This window comes from Protopterus annectens, chromosome 1.part0 (assembly GCF_019279795.1).
Source record: "Protopterus annectens isolate FY-2018-M chromosome 1.part0, PAN1.0, whole genome shotgun sequence".
NCBI lineage: Eukaryota > Metazoa > Chordata > Ceratodontiformes > Protopteridae > Protopterus > Protopterus annectens.
Genome location: NC_056725.1, coordinates 1,422,080,632 through 1,422,092,814, shown reverse-complemented (window position 1 = coordinate 1,422,092,814; position 12,183 = coordinate 1,422,080,632). Strand labels below are relative to the sequence as shown.

General features: G+C 36.4%; 1 protein-coding gene across 1 annotated transcript in view; it reads left to right on the top strand.

Moving 5' to 3' along the window:
- SNX14 (sorting nexin 14) overlaps positions 1 to 12,183 on the top strand; it is a 1,453,711-nt gene that overhangs the window by 224,697 nt on the left and 1,216,831 nt on the right. The window contains exon 4 of the mRNA XM_044067476.1: positions 6,405 to 6,480. Within this exon, the coding sequence (XP_043923411.1) occupies positions 6,405 to 6,480 (76 nt within the window). The remainder of the gene's footprint in view (positions 1 to 6,404; positions 6,481 to 12,183) is intronic.

The following is a 12,183-nucleotide window of genomic DNA, read 5'->3' as shown; positions in this document are numbered from 1 at the left end:
TACAAACTGATGCAACTTTTTGTCTGTGTTTACTATTTGAATTTATTTTAGAAGAACATTTATTTAATATATTTATTTTGTTTAGAATTTTTCCATTCTTAAACATGTTTACCCAAACTTGAGTGTGTGAGAGTGGTCATGTAATTTGACCAACGTGATTTAACTAATATGTGACTTGACGTGATTTCTCATTATTTAAACCAGTTATTTGGTTTGTAACTAATGTAAAGTCTCGGCATTAGAAGAGATAAAAGTGCCTAATCTAATAAAATTTGCAATGTGGGAAGAACCTGTTTAGCTTTCCCTTTTTGTTACTGTTATTTTCTTGGGAAGTGATTCTTTTGGCTTGTATGGGTTTACTTTTGGTTTTGTGAGATTGGTACATGATAAAGAAATTAGAGCAAATTCTCAAGTAATTAACTTTAATTTCTGACCAAATCTCTGTGCATTATTAGATAAGTTTGAAAGTAATATTTATTAGAGCATTTTAACAATAAAATGTGAATATAACTACAATATAAATGAAGTTTGGTAATACTAAAACAATAAGGGGCACACTTTGTATATAATGTAGATAGTTAATAGTTGTCAAATGAGCTTGTTAGTTGATTTCTTTAGAAAAGTAGTTGTGATTTTTCTTTATTTAAGAGAAGCATGTAAACTGGCAATACTTTATTTTTAAATATGTAAGTGAAAGTGTTTTTATTTATGAATCTCAACTTATAAAGAAAAAAGAAACCAACAAGCCATAGGCACTGCTGATTTGGAAACATGCCCCCTTGTTTTACAAGTCATTTCAAGTATTTTTTTTTTTTTTTTTGCTGAGTCTTACTTTGCCAACCTTGGTGAGTGTTGGAAGAAATGAAATCACAGTGGCTTTCTGCCATAGTACTGATGTGTATCAGATTGCACTGTATTCATTTTTAATTCATTCATTCTCTGATTTATTTATTTATTTTATTTTACATTTGTTGACCGGGCTAGTCTAGCTGGACATATATCCTTTTTCAGTAGAGGCCCGGGGAGAAAAGCTCCAAAATACAGGCAGTAAGCAACCATTTACAATAAAAAAGAGACAATAGCAAGCAAAAATACAGAATGGTACAATGGTAAGCATGAGTAGGACTAAAAGAGGAAAAAAGAAAAACAGAAACAGACTAGTCAACCCAAGACCATAATTAACAAATGTGAATGAAACAGCTGGTTAAAAACAGAGATTTCAGGAATGCAGGATAGAAAGTAAGAGTAATAAAAAGAGCTGATTAGGAAGCCCCTAAATGGCATAAAATGAAGAAGAAAGAAAGAGTAGGTAAAATTTATAGAGGATTCAAAATAAGGAAGTAGCTGGTATCAGTAAGTGTGGCATTTAGAGGCAACAATCAGGGGAGAGTGAGTGAAGTAGGAGTAAGGGGGAAGTGTTTTCAGTCAGGATTAGCACAGGGACATAGCCAGTGGGTTTTTAGGTGCTCTTTGATATGTTTTTTAAATAGGGATGTGGAGTCTAGGTTAGTTATTTCTTGAGGGAGTTGGTTCCAGATTTTCCCGACAGAATTTGAAAATAATGAGTCACCAGCTTTATTGTAAGATTTAGTCGAGGCTACTAGTAGTTTATTAGCAGAACGGAGTGTGGCTAGGTTTTTATAAGGGGTAATCAGTTTTGTCAGGCTAGGGGTAGCATCTGGGTAGTAAAGGGACTTATGAATGATAGTTAGTTGTTGATAGAGTAAGTGGCTATTACGTTCTAACCAATCAAGCTGCCTGAGGTTAAGACAGTGGTGAGTTCTGAAGGGCGTAGCCATAATGAATCTAGTTATACTGTTGTAACAGGAAGAGAGTTTGGTAATGTTATTTTTTGATAAGTTAGTATATATGGCAGAGGCATAGAAAAGAGTGGAGATCAGGTGGGTTTGGGCAATGGTTTTTCTAGCTGCTGGGGTTAGAAAGGGTTTAATTCTGTAGAGAGTACCTATTTTTTTGTTAACTGATTTGATGGTGTTGTCAATATGGTGATCAAAATTAAGATGGTTATCAATAGTAATACCTAATAGGCGAGTGGTCATGTCTGGGTTAATGCAGGTGGCATTATTAGAGGAGATAGAGAAGAAAGGTGTGGAAGATTTGAGAGTGGGGGAAAAGAGAAGAAGTTTTGTTTTCTTGGGATTTAGAAGGAGGGAATGTTCCATAAACCAATTTTCAACTTTATGGAAAACTGTTTGAGTTAGGGACTGGAGGGAGGAAACATTATTAGCAGCACAGATTAAAGTTGAGTCATCGGCATATTGAATGCAGATGGCTTGGGGAATGTTTACGTGTAGATCATTAATAAATAGAGAAAAAAGCAAGGGACCTAAGATTGAGCCTTGTGGAACACCTATGTTTACTGGAAGTAAGGAAGATAGGTTATTATCCCATAGTACTGCTTGTTGCCTGTGTTGGAGATAGCTCCTAAACCATTGAAGTGCTTGAGAGCTCAGACAATAGAGATTTAGTTTGTCAAGAAGTATGTTATGGTTAACCATGTCAAAGGCTTTTGATAGGTCTAGGAATAGTGCAGAGGAAAGGAGATTATTGTTCTTATTATTATTATTAATAATGTCAGTAAAGGAAAGGAGGGCAGTTGTAGTGCTGTGGGAAGGTCTAAAACCATGTTGACAATTGGCTAGAAGTCTGTTTTGTAGAAGGTAGTTGAGAAATTGTTTGTGTATGCATCTTTCCATAATCTTTGATAAAGGGGAGAGTAAGGCAATAGGGCGAAAGTTTGAGAACTCAGTTGAGGAGCCCCCTTTATGTAGGGGAATTATATGAGATATTTTCCATATGGTGGGGATTTTTCCTTCAGAGATAGTTCTATTAATAAGTATGGAAATAGGGTAGGCTATAGCTTCTGCAGCAATTTGTAGGTATTCAGATGGGAGTTGGTCAGCGGATGGAGTGCCAAGGTTTAAGTTTCTTGAGACGCTTATAGATAAGAGATGTGGCTACAGGTTGAATGTGAAAGGTGTTAGAGGAGGTATTAGAAGTATTAGGTAAGGTAGGAGTAGATGTGGGTAATGAATTAGCTAGGGTTTGAATAACTTCTGTAAAATAGTTGTTGAAGGCATCTGGGATTAGAGTGGAGTTGCTAAGGTTAAAGCCCGAAGGGGTGGGAGTAGTTGTATTTCCTGGATTAAGAAGTTTGTTAATGCCTGACCAAAATTTTTGAGGGGTTTGTTGACTAGTTTGTTGTAGGTGAAGATAAAATTCCTTTTTGTCTGTGAGAGTATCTTTCTTAGTGGCATTTCTTAATTGTTTAAAGAGGAGGTGATCTAAAGGACATTTAGTAGCTCTCCATTTAGCCCAAATTTTATTTCTAAGGATCATTTTGTTCTTAGTTTATTTTGTTAGCCAAGGTGCTGTTTTGGATCTTATCCTAGTAGTGTGAATGGGAGCATGAAAGTCAAGGATCTAAATTGGTATTAAAGTAGGTCACAGCTTCATTAAGTTCAAGGTGAGTTAGTGGAGACCAGTTACATGCTTTTAGTTCTGCGAGGAACCGTTCAGGATTGAAGAATCTGTTTGAGCGAGATGTCTTGAGTTTATGGGTAGTTGGGACATGCAATTTTTGTCTAACAATATATGTGAGCATATGATCGCTAATATTATCAGGGAGTGTTCCTGGAGTGTAGATGTTAGGATGGTTATTAATAAGGATCCAGTCTAGAGTTGTTTCTTTTTTATTAGGTTTATGAATTCTAGTTGGAGTGGTCATTAATTGTGAGAACCCATAGAGATTTATATGGCTAGTAGGGTGCTGGGATGAACAGGTTAACCAGTCAATGTTGACGTCACCAAGTGTTATGGTTTCTTGGGGTAGTTGGTTTGAAAGTGAATTAAGTAATTCCTCAAGAATATGAGTATTCTTTCCAGGGGGAAGGTACAAACAAATTATATATATTGATTTGTTGTTGTTAATTAGCAGTTTGATGGATAAAATTTCAGCTTTGGAGTCTAGAGATGGAAGTTCATTATAGAGAGTAACTTGAAGATTAGATTTATAGATAATGGCTATTCCTCCACCTTTCTTCTTTGTGCGGTCACATCTCAGTATATTAAAGCCAGGAGGGGTGATTTCTTGGTCTTTAGTAGAGGGTTTTAGCCAAGTTTCTGTGAGACATAGAATATCAAATGAGTGTAAGTCTAGGAGGGAATGGAGGTGGTGAGTTTTATTATTTAAACTCCTAATGTTAAGGTGAGCTATTAGAAGGGAGTTGCCTGAATTAGTACAAGATGGAGGTATTGTAGTAGACATATTACTTGGACTTACATTAATGTTGGTATTAGGACCAGGGTTGGGATGAATGTCTCCATGTAGGAGGAGGTTCCTCTGTGAAGAAAGTTGGGATTTAAGGATCTTGGGTATGTTATATGGGTGCCTTTTGTTTAAGTAGTATGAAGTATGAGATGATCTGTGGTATCTTGGTCGTAAAAAGTTAGAGGAACAGGTTATGTTACTATGATTGAGGGTATTCTGAGAAGAGGTAGGTAAAGTTTGTTGGAGGTGAAGGTTTTGTTCATATAGAGTGATATTTTCAAGGAAGGTGAAGTAATAAGGTATGGATAGGAAGGTTATAGTAGAGGTGAAGAGTAGGATAGGTATGAAAAAAGCTTTGAGTGTAGGAGGCATGGTAATGAGTGAATAAAGGGTGGATATAGCAAGTGTGATAATGTAAGTCAAAGTACCAGTTGTAGAGAGCCAACCTATGGAGAGAGGCTAAGAGGGAGGAAGGAGAATAGTGGAATAGAATTAGTAAAGTGGAAGAGGATTGGTTGGGAGAGATAGGGGGAGTGTCTAGTGAGGTATAAGTGGAGGACCCCTGGGGTGGGTGGGAATTGGGGGTAGGGAGGGGAGCGGAGTGGGGCAGACACAAGTAAGGTGAGAGCAATGGGAGAGAGACAATCAGTAAGGTAGAAGACCAGGGCAGGAGACAGAGGAGCAGTAATAAGGGTGAGATTATGCAGGGGTTAAGGGAGTAGTATAAAGAGAGTAGAGAAAATGAAGTGAAACCAATACAGGGAGAAAAAGATAGGGTGGACTGGTCAGGGAGAAGGTGGTGAAGGGGAGTAGGGAGAGGACTGTGGAGCAGACAATATAGACAGGACTCTAAAGGATAGTAGAAGGGGATATATAGTGATGGGCAGACCTGCAAGCAGAAACAATAGAGAAATGAGGTAGGGAGAGAGACTAGGTTGTCTACAGGGGAAAGAAGACAGACCCCTATTTGTCTAAGGTTTAGGGTAACCTTGGGAGGAGAATACAGGAGTTGGGAAAAGGGGTAGGGCAGATAATGGAATAGGGAACAGTTATAAGGCTAATGTAAGAAAGGGAAGGATCAACAGGAACACGGAGATGGACTATAGTAAGGGGTAGGAGAGCAGATGGAGGGGTTATGGCTGCTGATGGCTGCTGACAGAGTCAGGCGGTGGTGTAATACATCTACACAAAGTAATGTATTAATAAAACAATAATGCTTTTGGAGAGATTGCCCACTAAATCCAGTTCAAAGCTTGTTTATCACTTGTGTGCAACAGTAGCTGCATCATTTAAATACTTCATGCATCTGTGTTGAAATAACTGACATTTATCTCCCCACCATTTTTGCACTTGGTTCTGTGGAAAATAAACTTTTAGTGTTAGACAAAGTGCACACAGTTCTAGTGAACAATAAGGGTGCAATTCTTGACAAAAGACATATTAAAGGAGCAGCTGTTAACCACTGCAGTGCCTTCTGAAAACTTTCTTAGTTGAGTCTTCATATGTATGGTAAAAGAACCAAAGGGACAACTTTGGTAGGCACTGCTGGATTTTTGATAGATGCTTCACAATTTCTGTTTTTCCTTGCATGTTCCCATTTTAATTTGGTGACCTGTGTTTGTGTCTTAAGTTTTAAGTTAGGATTTTTAAGTGTACTGAATGAACCAAGTGATCTTGTAGGCCAGTACCCTGTTTTTTTTTTTTTTTTTTTTTTTTTGCTGAGACTTTTTCACAGTGTAGCACACCTCCCTGATTTTTATTTAATTCCTTCAGTAGTGTAACTTGTACCAAAGTGTAAAAAAATGCCCCTGATTTTGAGTTAATAGTTTGAAAGCTATCTTTGCGTATCAGTTGGTCCACTTGCTCTGTGTGTGCTCTATAGAGCTCTGATAGCTTTTCATTATCAGGTATTTGCTGATTTTCAGTGGTCTTTAAAAAATATTACTGTACAGACACAGGATCTGTATTAATAGCTTATCTTTCTGATTTGTATTGCAGCTGATAATGGAACAAAATATTGTTTAATAGTACCTAATTAATTGCTTTTGCAGGATTTAAAACTGCATGTGTAGAACAGATGGCATAAAGAGTCTTTCTCTCTCTCTCTCAACAGATCTTTGACTTTGCTTATAAGAGAGATTCTTGCTGGTTCTGTGTTTTTGCCATCTATGGACTTCTTAGCAGATCCGGTAAGCTTAATTGCATTACAGTAACTTGGCTGGAATGCTATTTCATTGATTTTCAGTTCATGAAATTCAGGTATCCTTTACCAGCATCAGTGCTGAAATATAATTTTTTTTTAATTAAGGTCAGTACTGGTGGGGTTTAGTTTTAGTGTTTCTACTTCTAATCTCATAGAATCCACTAGACACAAATACTTATTTTGTATCTAATAATCTGATTGAGTGACCTGTTCAGAGGAACAGAGAATGCAAGTAGAGTCTAAGGCAGGTATACCAAGGGTGACTGGCTGAAGTAGTTTCAGGCTTCATATCCTTCAGAATATGCATGCTAATTACATGTATGTTATTCTAGCAACATTCTAAGTTTATAACACCAGAATATACATGCTAATTACACGCATGTTATTTTAACAACATTCTAAGTTTATAATAGCAATATTTAAACAATGCCCCTAATTTGTTGGGCCTGTGACCCCCCCCCCCCCAACCATTATTTTTTAGCTTTGTCCAAAATTCTTGCCCTGAGAGTTTAGGAGGTATGAGTTAGCCTTATTGTAGAAGTGCAGTCAACAAAATTATTCTGCACAGACTCATTTACACCATGCTATCAGTCTTTGGATTCAAAGTATTTATTTGTTAATTTCCTTTGTTAACCAGGAAAAAATGTGGTTCTAAACACGGGACCATTGCAGTCACAACTGAGGCAAAATGGCAACAGCAGACTTACTGGAGTATATACAAGAACAAGCACATTGTATAAATACACAGTAGTGAACTAGATGCATGAATAGCTGTTAGTTTAGCATTTGTATTAACTTATTAGGTATAAATTGTTAATAAATTTGAGTGATATGAAATACATCCTCTGAGAAATACAGCAAAAAGAAAAGTAATCATAATGACAGTGATAGTAAGTTATCCCCTAATGAAATGAATGTTTAAAGATTTTCTGAATGATATCTGCTGTCATGGAATGGGTTCCTGAGTCATAAATGGCAAAGCCACTACTAATGTGAATTTTATAAGTCCTAGTAGAATTAGTATTAATTGTTGTAATGTTTTGTAAAAACATACAGTGCATCAGTAAGCATTCAACTTATACACATCCTTGAGGACAGACAAATGTTGCTCACATTGCTTGAGTTGTTAAGATATTTGAAGTAATAATTTTTGACTATTTGCATAATTAGGTATTGGACATAATTTAATATCTGCCTAGCTGTTGTAGACCATGTTAAGTATAAGTGGCAGTATATTACGTACCATGTAAGGTTTAAACTGATGTGTTTCAACAGGTTATATGTAATGTGGTTTGGGTAAGTTTAGCTGATAGGAATAAATACAATTGAGGTAAGGAGTGTGACAGTTTAATCGTTAGGTAGATAATAGTTAAAGCTAGAAGAGGGATAGAGGAATTGTATGCTTGATGAGTCAAGGATAGTGGGGATAAAAATGCTAGCATCTTTATTGACATAGAACCTGGTTGTAAGAGAGTGGTGGAGAGCATTTGAAGGAGATGGATAAAATGGGAAGGTCAGAAAAAAATAAAATATAAAGTAAAGATTAAGACAGAAATGTAATTGAAGAGGATTGTAAGAGAAAGGCTTGTTGTGAAGAATGGGATAGAGGTTATAAAGGGTTAGGAGCATGAGCTGACAAAGGAGTACAGAGTTACCCAGATGAGAAGCACGTGCAAGACCTTCTGTGGTTTATGGGATGTTTTGGTAAGGCACTGAATGCAGAGAATTTCATGGTCTGTTTTATGTATGTTGGGATGATATTTCAGAGTTTAGATATGTAATGGGAGTATAGCGAGTTGCCTGTTAAGCTATTAGACTTTGTTGTGATTACTAAAAGTTTATTAGTTGAGCGAAGGTCTAAACCTGGAGAGTAGCTCAGGGTATCTTGTAGTTATGGACATTTTTGTGGTGCATGTGTATAATTCTGTGCAGTAATAAGTTGCAAGTATATTAAATTGGTGTGTAGCTCAAGCCAGTTTTGTTGTTTTTTCTCTCTGCAGTTATGAGTCCTATGTGTAAGGTTGGCAGCACATTTGGCTACTTTTTTGCAACAGGCAGAGAGTTTAGCTTTAAGTATAGCATTTTGGTTTGTAAGAACAGATGATGTATGTAGTATGGATGGAAAATGTAAGCAGATGCTAGTGTTTGTCTTGCATTGTCTATCAGGTATTGTTTAGTTCTGAGTTAGCAGAGTTTCTGGTGTTTTTGTAAAGGCTTGCAGTATGCTTTGGTCAGCTTTGCAGTTACTGTGAATTAGGACACCCAGAAGTCTTCTTTGGCGTACAGTTTCAATTTTCAAGTTGTTGAATGAGGTTATTTCAAAAGATAGTGTTTCGTTTCGTTACTGGTTGAGTGAAGAACGTAAATACTTTTTAGGATTTAAAAGCAGATTTGCGTCTTTTAGCCAAGTTTTTGGTAGCAGTGAAGGAATTTTGGATGATGTCCTGTGTTGGTAAAGATGGGGCTGCACATATAAGGGTGTAATCATCAGCATATTAAACTATACTAGCACAGTAGGGGTGACAGTATTTAGTTTATTTATAAAAGTGTTGAATAAGAAGAGGTCTAATATTGATCTGTGTGGGACACCAACAGTGACTGATAGAAAGGAGGAGAGATTTTCTTTCCATTTGACTGCTTGCTGCCTGTCCGTCAGATAGCAATGAAACCTGGAGAGAAAGGGCTGGTTTGAGGTTGAGGGAAGAAAATTCAGTATGAAGATGTGGTGAGATATAGTGTCAAATACTTTTGATAAATCTAAGAATAGTGAAGATACCAGGATGGCATCATTCCTGTTAGTTTTTGATATTGGTGAAGTTGAGGAGAGTAGTTGGTAGTACCATGGTGAGGTCTAAAACCATGCTAGACTTTGGAGAGAAGGTTGTTAGACAGTTGTTCATATACTGCATAAAGTGTGAGTGGATGCATTTTTCTAAAATTTTTGACAGAGGAGGTAGCATGGCAGTAAGTATATAGTTGGAAAAGCCTGTTGATCTGTGCTCCCATTGTGGAGTGAGGGTTATTATGTAACATGTTTTTTTCTGGATAGGAAATATCTCTCCGATATGGATTACTTTATCAGTATGGGAACAGGGTAAGCTTGTGTCAGTTGTTATAGTTAGATATTATGCTGGAAGCTGATCTGCAACTGAAGAGTTTTTTTTTGTTTCCTTATAATAGAGATAGAGACTAGGGGGAAGAGCAAAAAATTGAATGCTTAGAACTGGATGGGGGAAGAGAAAGAGAGAGATGTGATGTTATTATTGGTCAGAGATAGTACTGTCTGTATAAAGTAGGCATTGAATTGAGATTGTATTGAGTCAGTGACGTTAGAAGTAGAAGGGAGGGTGTGTAGAGCTTTGGTTTGGATGTATTCATTTGTTTAGTGATGGCCAAAAATGTCTTGGATTGTTATGGAGTTTGTCAGAGGATGGTATAATAGATTTGTTTATCCATTTTAATGCAGTCCTGAGTAACATTTCTGACATGCCTAAATGTTTTTAATGTAGTTTGTGTTCTGCTTTTATGCCCATGTTTCTATGCTTTCTCTGTTTGAAGCATGATGTTTTTAGTTTCTTTAGTTAGCCATGATATAGGGTTTGATTTGATTGTTTTTATTCTTATAGGGGATAGGCTGTTAAGAATATTTATAAATGTTTCATTAAAGTGTGAGACACCGGCATCAAGTGGAATGGATTTGGATACATTCCAGTTATAATGGGTTATTGTATTGATAAAGGTGTCTGTTAAATGTTGTTGTATTATGTATTGGGTTATAAGTTATGTTTTTGGATTGGGTACTGTAGTTTCTGACTGCATGGGTTTGGAAGGTGGTCACTTATGTCTGGCAGGCATCTATGTGTTCAGTTTGTTATTAAGAATCCAACCTAAATACACATGTCTTACCAGACTTACTGACTCTAGTGGTGGAGTTGATTAACTCTGTAAAGCAGCATAAATTAATTGTTTCAGAGGAAGCTTCATTGTGTTTTTTTTAAAACAAGAAATATCTTTACTAAATTATCACTTATGACTTAGCCAGTCATACATTTATATAAACAAAAGCAAACCATATACTGACACGTTTAGTAGCAAAAATTATACATCACTTATCTGTCCAGTCATTCCAACTCAAATATTTACATAGCTCATTCAAGTCCTGCCTTCTTTTAAACCTATGTCCTCCTTCAAAACAGTATTCTGCTTGTATTGTTCCACAATTCCCATTTCTTTCTGTATAATTTTCTCCTAAAGATCCCATTTCCAGTTGTTTTATCTATGCTAATATATTCACTGCTTCTCGTACAGTTGGTTTAGACTTTGATTTCCATTTTCTAGTAATTGCTTTTTTGGCAGCCGCCATAATTAGACTCAGCAAGGCCTTACTATGTCGAAGCAATTCCACTTTTGTCATAACTCAAAAAAATAATCTCCTTGCATCAATTTTCTCACCCAGTATCTCTGACAGAGTAGTCTGCTTGGAATCTTTAAAATATGCTAACTCATTTCACTTACAAAAAATATGTCTCCAATTACCTCTTTCTTCCCTGTCACACATGCAACATTTGCTATCCACCTGAGGAAAAATTCTTTGGAGTCTACTTGGGGTATAAAATACCTACGTAAAGACTTCCAAGTAAAAATCCTAAATCTTCTAGACTTTGTTGCATATTTGAGAGTCATACATATATTCCCCTCATTGTTTTGTTGTGAATTGTTTATCCAAACTTTCTTCCCTGTCTTTTCTAACCTCCTCTAATTGATTCTTATAGTTATGTGATATTTTATGTTCTATACTAACTATCCATTTTTTAACAGCAGATTCTGTTCTAGAGTCTACTAAAAACTCTGCCACTCTAACAGTGCTGATCTTTCACTACTATTCCTTTCTGTTTGCTTATACTTTGATATCAATCTTTGATAGGGAAGACGGTCTCTAGCCTGCATGATATCAATCCTTGATTGCGAAGACAATCTATAGGCTGCAGTCCAAATAAATTCTTGACCTCTTCCCATCTGTTACCTTTCCCTGTCTAATTATTTGCTCCCAGTACCTTTGTTTCTTTGCCAGTTTTTGCCTGTAAATCCCAACCCCTCTCGCATATTCTCTGTGTCTCTTATTGCAGTTATCCCTATTAGCAGATTTTTCCTTACGTTCTGCTCCTTTATGAATGTAATATTCTGTATGGTTACTGTTATTCTCCTTAAGGATCTCCATCCAAAATCCCAGTCTCTCCTTGTTTCTTGGGCTTCTATTATCATCCCTTTCCACTTTGAATTATAGCTTTCTGCTTGTGCTATGGATAGGAGCCTTAACTGTGTAGCTCTGAAATGCCCCTTGAAATCAGGTAATCTCAAACCATCTTGTTCTATTGGAAGGATCAGTTTATCCCACTTGAGACTTGCCATCTTCCCCTCCTAGATAAAAATCATTCAACTCTTTATTAATTACTATCCACAACTTCTCTAGTAGTTGATAAAATTATGCCTGACCTGTGTATAAAAGTTAAGTGACTAAAACATTTTGACTGTATCTTTTTGCTTGTATCTTTTTGTCCATAGCCGTAAAAACATTGCTTCCAAATTCATAGTTTTTGTATTATCTTTTTAGTCTCTTCTCACATATCCTTAGCTGCCATAACAGAATTAGTACTCCTAAATACTTAATTTTGTCATTTCCCCAAAAATA